At 36.7% G+C, this 13,395-nt stretch overlaps 1 protein-coding gene and 1 long non-coding RNA gene across 2 annotated transcripts; one reads left to right on the top strand and one right to left on the bottom strand.

Annotated features, from left to right (window-relative positions):
- Positions 1–277: 277 nt before the first annotated feature.
- On the bottom strand, positions 278–12,560 carry LOC127097405 (uncharacterized). The gene is made up of 3 exons (XM_051035901.1): positions 12,255–12,560; positions 4,615–4,681; positions 278–2,204 (listed from the first exon to the last, which is right to left on the bottom strand). Exon 3 carries the CDS (start codon positions 2,156–2,158, stop codon positions 416–418), a length of 1,743 nt encoding a protein of 580 aa, XP_050891858.1. The 5' UTR covers positions 2,159–2,204; positions 4,615–4,681; positions 12,255–12,560; the 3' UTR covers positions 278–415.
- On the top strand, positions 11,949–13,050 carry LOC127097406 (uncharacterized). The gene is made up of 2 exons (XR_007793028.1): positions 11,949–12,298; positions 12,771–13,050. It is a non-coding gene; the product is annotated as an uncharacterized LOC127097406 (long non-coding RNA).
- Positions 13,051–13,395: the final 345 nt, after the last annotated feature.

Below are 13,395 nucleotides of genomic sequence, written 5' to 3'. Positions count from 1 at the left end.
GAAACAGATACCTGCAAAATAAAACACAAGTTATTATGATTAATGCATGAATGCAGTGTTTATCCATATGAAGGACACTTCGTCTCTTGGTCCTGGCATCATCGAGACAAACAATAATCCGGCATCAATATTTTGTATTCAGCATTTGATTTCATCGTGCAGATCGGAGATACGTGATTTAGCATGATACCCCCAACCATGTGTGTGCTTGTGTGAGTGCATACGGTAAAGCAAATAAAGCTTGAAAACCAATCATTGACTGAAAAATCACCATCACATAACAAAATGCACAATAAGTGCCATAGTCATACATCAAATCAGATATAGTCAAATACAATCCCCCAAAATAGGAAAGAAATACAAGCAAGTAGATTCCGTCAACAAGCCTGACGGTAATCCAAAACAAATGAAAGATCTAGCCGGATGAGGGTCCCACAGATGGCCCTATCTCGTCTTCCATCTTCGCGAACTCTGCGGTGAACCTGAGCTCTGTATTCTCCTGCTGTAATCTCCCTACCTCCTTCTGGTGAATCTTCATCTGTCTGAAGTAGTGATCTCTCTCTGCCATGTAATGATCTCTCTCAGCGATGCAATGATCTCTCTCGGCGATGATCTTCAGATTCTCTGACTCCTTAACCTTCAGCTTTGCCTCCCACTCAGCAACGAGAACTCTGACTCTGTCGTCTCTCTGATCCTTTACGAGAATCTGCCTCCTATTCTGATCCTCAATGATCTGTGAAGCTCTAGCCAATCTCTCTTTGGTGATGTCGTGCTCCCGGTTGGATGATGCCAAGGCTTGACTGATCTTCCCATAATAGGCCGTATCCATCTCAAAGCGTTTGGCTTCCAAGGCATGTCGCTTGTCTTGATCTTCCATCTTCGCCTTGATCTCCTGGTTAGCTGTCTGAAACCGAGCAACACTTCTCTCCAATTCAGCTTTCTCTGCAAGTAACTGATCTCGGGCCCTCTTCATCTCGAGGAATTCTTTCATGCTGACAGAAGAACTTGGACCCTCAATCATAGGACACACAGGATCACCTCCAGGAAATGGTAGAAATGTAACCTCAATCCTTTTCCGCAACCAATCCTCGAATAATGGAAAATACCGACAATTGACTTTGCCATAAGGAACCTTACCCTTTCTTTGGATATCTCGCCACTCATCCAATACTTGCCTCAGCTTGGCCTGGCTACCATCAATCGGGAAGTAAAAGGACTCCTGAATCTCCCGCCCGAGAGGAGGACCCTCTACGGCAAACCCCATCTGTCTCCTGAGAAGCGTCGGGTTGTAATTGATGCAACCCTGAACTCCCACAAGAGGCACATTAGGTAGACTCCCGCAACTGTGTATAAAATCCCGACCAGCCAAACCATTATGAGTCCAAGCAATATCATCAGCCCGCAAACCCATCAATCTGAAGGACCACTTGACAGTGGGATCAATATGGGCAAAGGCACCTCGGGAAGGCAAATACCCCATAAACCACCTGAAGAGCAACTGAGAACAACACCGGATCAGACCCCCACGCCGCTTCTCGTTTCTGTTGTGAACCGAGTAGTAAACATCCCCGATCAGAGTAGGAATAGGGTTTCTCTGTATGAACAACCTAATAGCATTATGGTCCACAAAATTCTTCTGATTAGGAAATAGAATAATCCCATAAATGCTCACAGCAATCAACGCGCAAACCGTCTTCCAGTTACCCATAGCAGCATGTTCCTTGGTATTAGCCTCCAAGAAACTCAAATGAAATCCAGGTAACTTTCCTTTCTCCTTCAAACCCTCCTTGATCATCTCCGGACTCAAATAAAGAGCACGGGAAATACCAAGGACATCAGGCTCGGCCCTAGTGACATGAAAAGGAATCTGATCACGAATCTGTATACCCAGAATGCCAGCATAGTCCTCCATCAGAGGCCCCAACAAATAATCTGGAAACACAAAGCATCTCAGCCCCGGGTCATAGAACTGGAGGAGTGTATGAATGGCGCTCCTGTCGCTGTCAGTGAGTCTGAAAACCATCTTCAGGATACTACCATATGACTCTCTGAACATCCCCACATGGTCGGGTGTGATCAATGCTATCATATCCTTCAGCACACCAATCTCAGGATCGAAGAAACTGTAAGCAATGTTGTCTTTCCGGCCGGTCCTCATATCTGAACAGAAAATCTCTCAACCAGGATCTCTATCAAAAGGGTCCCTGCATATGGGTAAACATGTGTTAGATGCAGGTAAATGCAATATGTAATGATGCTGATGAATGAATGCAATGCGTTGCCATCCTCCAAACCATCTGATCATCTATTGCTCTGAATCACGACTCGGATCTCTGAACTGATCATAACCATCTGAGGAAGCAAGTAACCACCAATCCATCTCAAGGGTTCCGAAATAAACAGAAGACAGATACATCATCATCATCATCACCAAACCATCTCTGAGCAGACACCCATAATCATCCGAATCGGCCCGGGGAATCCCGAAATAAACGGATCCCCACTGATAAATCACTCGGCCCGGGGAATCCCGAAATAAACGGATCCCCACTGATAAATAACACGGACAGCAATCCGGCGTCTCGGCAATAAATGGCCATAAATCCGACTTATAAATATGACTCTGATCCACGAACAATTAGTCACCATCAAAGTTACCATCTGAACATGCATCTGAAAGAATCACCCTCCCCTCACAGGTAAATTCTAAACAGGTCATCCTAAGGCGGATAATAGTCTCGACAATCGGGCAGAGATACTCAATGGGTTTGCCCTTTCGGGTGTGCCATTGTAGCTCTCCTGAGACCGTCTAACCCTAAGATCCGGGAAATGATCGGTCACCAGAGTCAACAGCTCAGATGAAGTAACTCAACCAAAGCGGAATATCCACAGAGGCGAGCACTATCAAATGAACCTCGTCCGGCTTGTGGTACATCATGCTGCCAGGCACATGTTGACTTAACATGAAAGAGGCAACATGAGACCACACTACTCCTAGGTGTATACTCGGGCCTGGGTTTTAGCCCCACTCAGAACACCCACCCCAAACAGAGGAACCACCTGCACAGAGGACGGCAACATGATAGAATGATGCATGCAAATATTTATGCAAATATATACACAGTCAGAATAATAAATGCAATAAATAACACAAAACAAGCAACCTAAACTATCCTAGAACGCTAGGAAGGACTCGCTTAGGGAAGATGGACCAGCACAGGTCAACATCTTTCTCAGATCCCCAGCAGAGTCGCCAGCTGTCGCATCCGCGAAAAAACAACCGGCGAGACTCAAATAAAATCACAACACAGAGCCGCCACTGCGCGTTATTTATCCCAAGATAGGGAAAGGAAACGCTCAGAGAAACCTGGAAAGGAAATGGTCTTGCGACCAAAGAGAAAGGGTAAGGGAGTCGGTTACGCAAGGGGAAGGTATTAGCACCCCTCACGTCCGTCGTACTCGACGGGATCCACGTTCTAAAATAAAGAATAGGTTGCTAAAACATCGCACACACACTCAAGGAACGCAGGTGGGGTTAAGAGAAGGGAGCTCGATAGGACATCGCGTCCTATGCCTACATATCTCGTCTGGAACGAGAATCAGAGCCACTGTAGTTCGGCTTACGCACACCAAACAACACAAAACGCACAAACAGATGGCAAACATGGAGCCCGACAACCACTTGATGGAATTACGTCAGCATCCGAACCAAAACACACTCAAAAGGGCAAACGTGGAGCCCGACAGCCAATCACTGGACTTACGTCGGCATCCGAACCAAAACACAATCAGACAACAAGTAAACACACGCAAAAAAGAAAAAAAAGTGCCCGGAGTGGTCTCGCACGACCACCTGCCTACATACCTCGTCTGGAACGAGGATCAGGGCGATGTAGTTCCCCCTCAAGGGAAAGAAAACCTAGCCAGAAACCGAGGGAAGACACACTACCAGGGAGCTGGACTCGAGCCTAGTGTTGTCATGCATCGTTACCCTACGTTCAGGTTTCTACCTACTTGCACAACTGCAAGCTAACCCTATCCAGGAAGAAAGCAAGCATACAAGCATACAAACAGTTCAAGCATTTCAAACAAACATGTCAAACTAATATTCACATAGCACACACTATAACCAGTCAAGTGGGCTCAAACAATGGGTTTAACTGTCGAAGCAATTCATCTGTACATGGGTATTATTCGCTCTTAACCTTGCCATTACGAGGCTAAGGTGAAGCAGATGAAAAGGTGTAGTGAGGATGAGACCTCACAGCTCTTATCCCTGACCAGGGAGAGCTTCAGACAAAGGAGCGTGGGTCCAGAATGGAGGGACCCTTCTACGCTCAAAGACTCTGACTCGATTGTGCAACAGCACGAGATCTTGGGTTTGTGTCCCAATGCATCAACACACAGCCGTGTGAGCAGAGGGACGACTCACAGAATAGTGGGGGATAGATTGCATATCCCTTGGCTTCCACCAATTGCCTCATAGAGGACTTCACCTGCTTAGGCACAATATTAAACAATCACAATCATCGCCTCTTAAGGAGGACTTCAGACAGTTTGCCCGGCCAAATAACAGGTCGGGTCTCCAGACTACATGAAGAATAGAAGTCCTACCTCAAGTGGTTTAAAAACCAAGCAGCAGCAAGCAAGTTCTTAAAGAACTGTAAGCGACTAAATGTACCTGAAATCAATCAAGTATCATCAGTACTCAGACAGACAACAATAAACAGCAAATGTTAATCAGTCAGACTATACAGATTAATGCACACAAAGGCAAGCTATAAGCTCAAGCTCAAGCTTCACAACCTACAAAACAAATTCATGTTAGTTCTCAACATCAAACAACATCAACTTAATTGACTTGGTTCAATCTCCTTAAGCATTGTGCTTTTCATCCTGAAAAATCAAGCAAATGTGAGACACAAGACCACTAGGCCAAGCCTAGGGTCCAAAAGTGAGAAAAAATTCTAAACAGCAAGGGATCTTCAACCAAAATCAAATTAATGCAATTCAAAAGCAAGAGCAATTAATCCCATACTCATATCACTCATCATATTCATTTCATGACCAAAACAAGTCAAACTAGGTCAAACATAACACCAAACATCCAAACAGAATGACTTCAACCAAATCCATATCAAAACAATTCCAAAAATCCTCAAATAATTTACACCTAAACAGGACATATTCAAGGTATAGCATGTCAATTTTCAGCTCAATTGGACAAAAGGAACTATGTCAATGAAAATCAAGAAAAACAGACACAAATATATGAGCCAAACCATAACATCAACACATGCATTCACTTCAAAAATTCACAAGTCAATGAAAACAGTTAAGAAATGAATGGGACCAAAACAGGGATGTCCTACAATGTGTCTACAACCATCATACCAAATTTCATGTTTATCCAAAACCATATGAGCATTTCACATTAAATTTACAAACATGTGTCACATGAACTTGCATAATTGACCAACAGAGATGAAAAATATCAATCAAATTGAAAATGCCATATAAAAATCCAGAAAAATTCACATAGCATCTCAACATATCAATGATCATACATGCAAAATTTCAATCCATTCTAACAAGCATAGGCTAGGCAAATAATTTCATGAAGTTGCCCTAATTAGGTGTGACACAAATAGTCACACCTAAGTTCCAAAAAACATATCTCACTCCACAGGTATCCAAAATTCCCAAACTTTACATGTAAATTACCAGAAACATGTCTAGAATCACCACAAAAAATTTCAAGAATTTCTTTTAAAGCATGAGTATTTCACATCAAAAATGGCAAAATGTGCACAAATATACCACAAGTCAAACAACCCTAGGTCAAACCAATTTTTCACCAAGCACAATTTCTAAAATTATGTCCATAAAATTCTAGAGAGAAAATGGGAACTGTAGAAAAAATCCTCATATTTTTTTGACTTTCCAATAATTTTCTATGAATTTTTTAAGATTTGTGTGATTTTTTTTAATAATTATTTAAATGAGTTAATAATTAAATGGATTCAATGGCAAAGTGGTAATTATCCCTTCCCAGACCAAAACACGGTCGTTTAACTAATGCGGTGGAGGCACGCGATTGGCTGGTTTCCGCGCGGCAAACACGATTTGAAAATTGCCTTGCACTGTAGCGGATCAAACTGGAAAAATTTCCAGAATTCTCATCGTCTTCCTCGCGTGGCTCAACCTCCATGTCCAACAATGATTTCGCTCAAACTTCAACCAAAACTCACAAATGAATATGCGTTGGAACGGTCTAAGAACGAGGATCTCAAATATGTCCTTAATTTCACCTAACTCTTCCTATATTTTACGAATCGAAGGGATTAGGTTTTGGCATCGAAGTTTTGAATCAACATAACTTTCTCTATGTTTCACCATTCCTAAAACCAAAGGTAGCATTGGATTCTACATAAAACATACTTCAAAACGCATATAAGCATTCATCCAATCATGAAATTCGAAATTCAAGTACCTGGAGATGGCAGTGATGGATTTGATGTTCTTCGCGCTTGTACTACCAAAACAGATGAAGAATGATGATACGTGAGGTGCCTGGAGGTGTTAGGTTCAATTGAAATGGCTCCTATTGCACGAATTCCTCAATTCACCATTGATGCATCATATAGGACAGTCACGATTTGGTGCTCCTTTGATCTTGATTTCCAAAAACAGTTGCAGATGATGATGAGTGGAAGTTGCAGCAAGAAGAATTTCACAAATTGATCAAGAATTGAGAGAGTTTTGATCAATTGAAGTTCTATGAGGTTTTTGAGAATTTGGAGAATTTGGAGAATTTGTTTGTGATTTTTGGGGAATTGTGAAATTCGTTAGAGTTTGTTAGGATTAGGGATATATACCTCAGCTTAATCCACACTTAATCACCTTAATTAACCAAATGGAAAGTGATTAGCAAATGTGTCATTTTCAAGCCAAGGGCAAAATAGTACTTTCATATGCCAGCCAATGACAGCTCATTGCCAGCTCACACATGTCCTAAACATCTGTCATGAGCTGTTGCCACTTGTTTCATCTTCATTGGATGTGTATTTCTCATTTTCCACATGTCATGGCACTTTTATGCATTTTCAAGTCCATTTCAAAAGTGAGTTCTCAAACCATGAGGCCTTGACATGTTATGAGCATTCAAACCATTTCCAAATTGCATTTGTGAGGTGTTGCAAAAATCCCCATTCAAAAATTCCCATTATTTCTCAAGTTGGACAATTTTGCCCCTGGATCTTTAACTGTACACTTGAAATTTGACTTTTTGCATTGACCATTTTTGATGAAATCCAATTATGCACCATGAAAGTACATGTCAAATGGAGTTTGTGCATAAAAAGATCACTCAATTTGGACACTCCATGTGGAAGTTATGCCCCTCTGATTATGGGTCATTTTTGAAATTGAATGGACCATAACTTGCCAACCATACATGGGATTTTCAAGTTCTTGGACTTTTTGGAAAGGTTAGAACAAGATCTACAACTTTCATGTTGAACCAATTTTCATTTGAAGCTTCCTTGGACACGTGGTCTTGAGGTGAAAAACTTTCCATTTTTGGAAACTTCCATTACAAGTCACTTTCTATTTTTGGCAGTTTTTTGTCCTGACTTGATTTTCTTCATTCTTGAGCTTTGACATGTCAAATAACACTTGTTTCAACATGAATGAAGTGTATCCAACTCTCTCCCACCTCCAAATCTATCAGATCAAGCACAGTTGACCACAGTTGACTTTTTAACCGATAGATGAATTTGGCAATGCATTGATCCAACTGAGCTCCAATCTCCTGATGAAATGGCTCAAGGATGAAACCCTAACCTCAATAATCTCCATACAATCATAGAATGATCCCCATATCCATCATAGACCCCATCTCCTGATCATGCCCTGATTGGCCCAATGCAACCGATTAGGGTTGACCAGTGGTCAAAACCCTAATCTCAAGGAATCAGCTTCACACTTGATGATGTCAAACCATGATGATGATGATGAATCATTGTGATCAAAATGAAGACCATTATCCCTTTAGAATCATGAAACCCTAATTTGGACTTGCACACCCTCAGATGATCAATGACCAGTCCAATAAAACCCTAGCTTTGCACTTTGACTTCCTCATCTTCTGATCAAGACTTGGGAGGATTACTTGCACAATGTAACCACATGATATGCAATATGCAATGCCTAATGACCTAAAATGATATGCAATATGATATGCTAGTCCCAAGAGAGGAGGGCAAATTTTGAGGTGTTACAGTGTCATGATAACTATGAAAAGTGTGCCATTTACCCAAGAGGGTGTAAATTGGTACGGGCCTATATTCAAAACTTGATGGATCAAGGTGTAATACAAGTTTGTGGTCTTACAACAAATGAGGAAATTTCGGTGATTGAACCTTTTTTCAATCTACCAGAACCTGTTGAGATAACCTATCGAAGAAGGGAAGTTGTTCATCCATCACCTGTAGTAGTTTGTATTCTAGTCTCCTTTCCTTTCGAAAGCACTAAGGTCGTACCTTAGAAGTATGACATAACTGTTGTAGATGGAGAGCTTGAAGATGTTGAATGTGAGAAGAGCCTGGAGGATGTTAGTGCCAACATCGCAGGGACAAGCAGAATGACCCGCAATGGTCGGATTTATACTCCCGATTTCAATATAACCCCTCAAGCACCAACAAAGGAAGCTACGACCGCAGTTCCTGCCAAAGAATCTGGAGTGGTACAGTCAGCGTTGCCATTAGGTGAAGCATGTGAATTTCTGAAAATGATAAAGAAAAGCGACTACAAAGCTCGGGTGTGGAGCTTTTTTCATGATATCAAAATCCCAAATCCCACGCATAAATATATATATATATATATATATATATATATATATATATATATGCAATAAAACAAAGATAAAGAAAACATAAAACATAAAACAAACAAAAAAGAATAAACAAGCAAAACTAACACACATACGAAAAGCTAACTAAACTAGGGTTGACTCGCTTAGAAGAAGTTATTGTCCCCAGTAGAGTCATCATTTGTCGTACCTCGAAAAATAAGAACACGACACTCACAGAGTGCAATCGCACGCTCGCGGGATACACTGAACAGAGTCTCCACCGAACTTTATTTATTCCCAAAGAGGGAAAAGGAAAATATTGATAAAACCCTAAAAATAAAGGATAAGATATGGTCATCAGAACCAATATCAGGGTTCGGGAGTCGGTTACGCAAGTGGAAGGTGTTAGCACCCCTCATGTCTGTTGTACTCAACGTGAAATGTTTAGTTAGTTTCGATTTAAATGTTAGCTTATGTTATTTTCTAATATTCTACTTATTTGGGATAGAAAAAGAGAGAAGAGAAATATTTTTGAATTAATGATAGAAGACCTAAAAAGGTTTTATTATTAGGGGGCAGAAAAGGAACTAAACCTAAATTTTTTATTAATGGGCCTGACAAGATTTTGCAATCCTGCTCTCTACGCATCTCCTGGTGCAATAGAGAATTCAAAGCTTACGTAGTTTTGGGTAGAAAATGTTTGTTTGTTGGTCGATTTTAGCAAAAGTTATCTTGTATTGATCAACATGAAACATTATTTTACCCAAAACAGATGAGGAGCGAACATATATATCACATCGAATGGATTTACAAGTAAACATTAGGAAAAATATCCCTTATCTCAATTCAACAACTACAGATGAAGCATTGTTTTGCATCATCTTAAGACAAGACGTCTATCTTTTATGAAAAGGTTTTAAGATTGCACGGCAGCGAGAAAAGAGTTTGATTAGTTGAATGTTTTTTATAGGTGAAAGACAAATGTTTGATAAGAACAAGACTTGAGTCTCGAGATCAATCATTCAGGGTTCCACCGGAATGTTAGATTCCAACGGTCCTTTTTCATTCAAAATTAATTGAGAAAATTGTTTGATGGACAACGAACGCCTGATAATAATCAATTTCTCAAAGAGTTAGGCCAAAATGCTTGATCCCAATGGTTCTTATTTTGTCCAAGTTAATTTAAGTATTTTAATAACGAAAGAAAAGAATAAACGGTTAACCAGAACGCGTGGCTCGGGACCGATCATTTGAGGGTTCCCACTGGAATGCTAGATTCTAACGCTCCTCTTCTTTCGTGTTTATTTTAAAAAGAATTTTAACATTTTAACTTAAATAATAAAGCGTTTGAATCGGAATAAGAAACAAATTAATCGGATTAAAAGGTATAACTCGGGGTAGGACCAAAGTTTAAGAAATTAGTAATAAATATTTTATTCTATTAATTAATCAACATCATTATTAGATATTTATTTAATTATTTATTCATAATATTCTAATAATAATAAATAAAACTACAAAGAAACGATATTATTTGAAAATAATAATTCTATAGTTATTCAAACATTTAGAGAAAATAGAAAGAAATTATGTTGGAGAAAAATACAATTATATTCTTTTTATGTCTAGTAAAATAAAGTGAAAAAATAAGACCAACTTAATATTAGATATATGCATATTATTAAAACAAATATGATAATAAAACAATTAAATACTCCTTTTGTTCTCTTTAAAATCTAACTAAAATTATAACAAAAGAAAATAAATTAAACATAATTCTTTTTTTTTCTTAACATAGTCTAAAAATAATAATAAAACTAACTAAATTAACTATTTTTATAACATAATTTGAAATAAAAATGAAAATAACTAAATTAACTTTTTTTAAAATTTTTATAATACAATCTAAAAATAATAATGAAAAATAACTAAATTATTATTTTTTAATATTTTTATAACACAATCTAAAAATAACGAAAATAACTAAATTAATTTTTTTTTAAAAATTATAACATAATCTAAAATACAAGAAAATAAATGGTAAACTTAATTTGTTTAGATTTTATGACATAAACTAAAATTAAAAGAAAATAAATGGTAAACTCTTTTTTATGATTTTTTATGACATAATCTAAAATTAAAATAAAATAAATGGTATACTTAATTTTTTGGATTTTATCACATAATCTAAAATTAAAAGATAATAAATAGTAAACTTAATTCTTGTGATTTTATTATAACATAATCTAAAATTAAAAGAGAATAAATGGTAAACTTAATTTTTTCAATTTTTATGACATAATCTAAAAATTAAAAGAAAATAAATGGTAAACTTGTTTTATGATTTTTTATGACATAATCTAAAATAATAAAATAAATGAAATGAAATAATTATTTTTGATTTTTATGACATGACCTAAAATAAAAAAATAAAATAAATGTTAAACTTCACCTTTTTTTGGTTTTTATAACATAATCTAAAATAATAAAAAAAATAACTTTTTTTGTGATTTTTATAACATGATCTAAAATAATATAATAAAATAAATGCTAAAACTTAATCTTTAGTTTTTTATTTTTATGACATAATTTAAAATTAATAAAAGAAAATAACTATTAACTCTTTTTTATGATTTTATTATTATTATTATTTGTATTTTTTTGGTTATTAACTTTTTATTAGATAAAAAAAAATTGATCCTTATATCTAAAATAAAACAAAATGGATCTGGGGTAACTTAAGCATAATGGGGGTAAAGGCCCAACACGCAAAGGGGGATAAAGGCCCAAGCCTAGCTTGGGGTGCCCGAACCCAAAGGCAACGGGCCGGGTAGGGCCTAGTTCGGTCTCTCCCTCCTTTGAAAGACCAAAAGCCTAGCCGATGCATTCCTGGGTCAAAACAACACCATAAATTCTCATAAAAACTGACATATTCTTTAATTAGGGAGAGAAACAAGGACTTAGGCAATATAACATGGAGCCACTCAAAAGGAAAGGAATAAATTAATATTAAAATAAAATGTGATTAATATGAAATAAATTATATTAAAATAAAATGATGATTAATACGAAATCATAAACTAATTCCCTCAATGTTCCCGGTCTTCTTCTCACGCTCTCTCTGTTACGCTCTATTCTCTCATTTTTTTCAAAAAAAGAAAAACCAAATCCCTTATATTTCTCCTTCTTTGAACAAATAAAAAAGAGTAAACAACAACATCGAAAAAGGGAAAGCATTAACCATGCCCATTAAATCCTTAACACTATCCTAAATTCCAACTTCTTAAGAAAAACAAAATTTCAAACCTCAGAAAAACCCATAAATTATGCCCCTATGATGCACATTAGATCGACACAACAACACACAACAAGAAAAACAAAAGGAGGGATCAACACTAACCTGAACTGGTGGAAGGATTTTTAGACGTTGTGGTTGATTCTCAGGTATCTTACTTCTGAAACTTTGCCTCCGTTCATGGATTCATGTACTTTTTTTTAACAAAAACTGGGATTTTTTTATCAGTAGGGTTTATTTTTTATCTGTTAAGTGCTTATTTTTTTGAAAAACTAATATGGGATTCTTGGAAAAAAATTATTATGTTGTGCTTTAAGGTTCTGATGATGGTTGTTCTCCTTTTTTTTCTCTTTTTTTTTCCTCCCCAATTCTGATATGTGGTGCTGATTTTATATTCAAAGATTGAGGTTTCAAACTGATATGTGTTGTTGCTGAGATATTATCCATGGTAATAATAATGAAAAACTTTTTAAAATGTCATATGTTATCTTGCCATTTTGATACAAACTTCCTTATGTGCCACAAAGTATCAAGATCTGTTATATCACTTTATGAGTTGGCTTTTAGGTCTTTGTACTTGTTTCCTTAATATTGTTAATTTACTGTGATTTCTGTATATAGGACAAAATATGTCCAAAACCAAGTTACTGCTGCATATGAAGACAAGAAGAAAAGGACAAGAACACACTTGCCAACTATGAGGAAACCACATTCTTGAGATATTATTTTTGTAATCTTGTTCAATTTCTTAATGTATTCAAAAATGTAGAGTTCTTTAGACAAAGTGTAAAAATAAAATGTGAATTTATTCCTTTTTTTGGATTATTCAAATTTGTGGTAGAATAGAATGCTTGATAAAAAAAATAAACAAATGAGAAACTTATTTTTTAGACAAAGGTTGTGATTAATTATCTTCTTGAATTCTTGACTTGTTTGTAAACAAATCCTATTGTTATTATTATTTTCCATCAATCTATAAAGACCTTCTTGATAGAATCTAATAATAATAAGAACAACAAAAAGACAAAACCAAATAACATTTAACCTAGTTTTTTTTATAAAAAGAATGCAAAGGTACGGTCTTAATTAATAAAGACTAAACCTTTGATGAAAATTTATAAACGTCCATGTTGCCAAACATTGAGTGATGTAAAACAAATGTCAAATATGGACATACATGATAGGGAAAAAAGTGTGTAAAAACAAATGTATGAATAAATAGTAATGCAATTCTAATTGATTAACA

This window comes from Lathyrus oleraceus, chromosome 6 (assembly GCF_024323335.1).
Source record: "Lathyrus oleraceus cultivar Zhongwan6 chromosome 6, CAAS_Psat_ZW6_1.0, whole genome shotgun sequence".
NCBI classification, from domain to species: domain Eukaryota; kingdom Viridiplantae; phylum Streptophyta; class Magnoliopsida; order Fabales; family Fabaceae; genus Lathyrus; species Lathyrus oleraceus.
The sequence above is the reverse complement of the archived record's forward strand: the minus strand, read 5'-3'. Positions and strand labels throughout refer to the sequence as shown.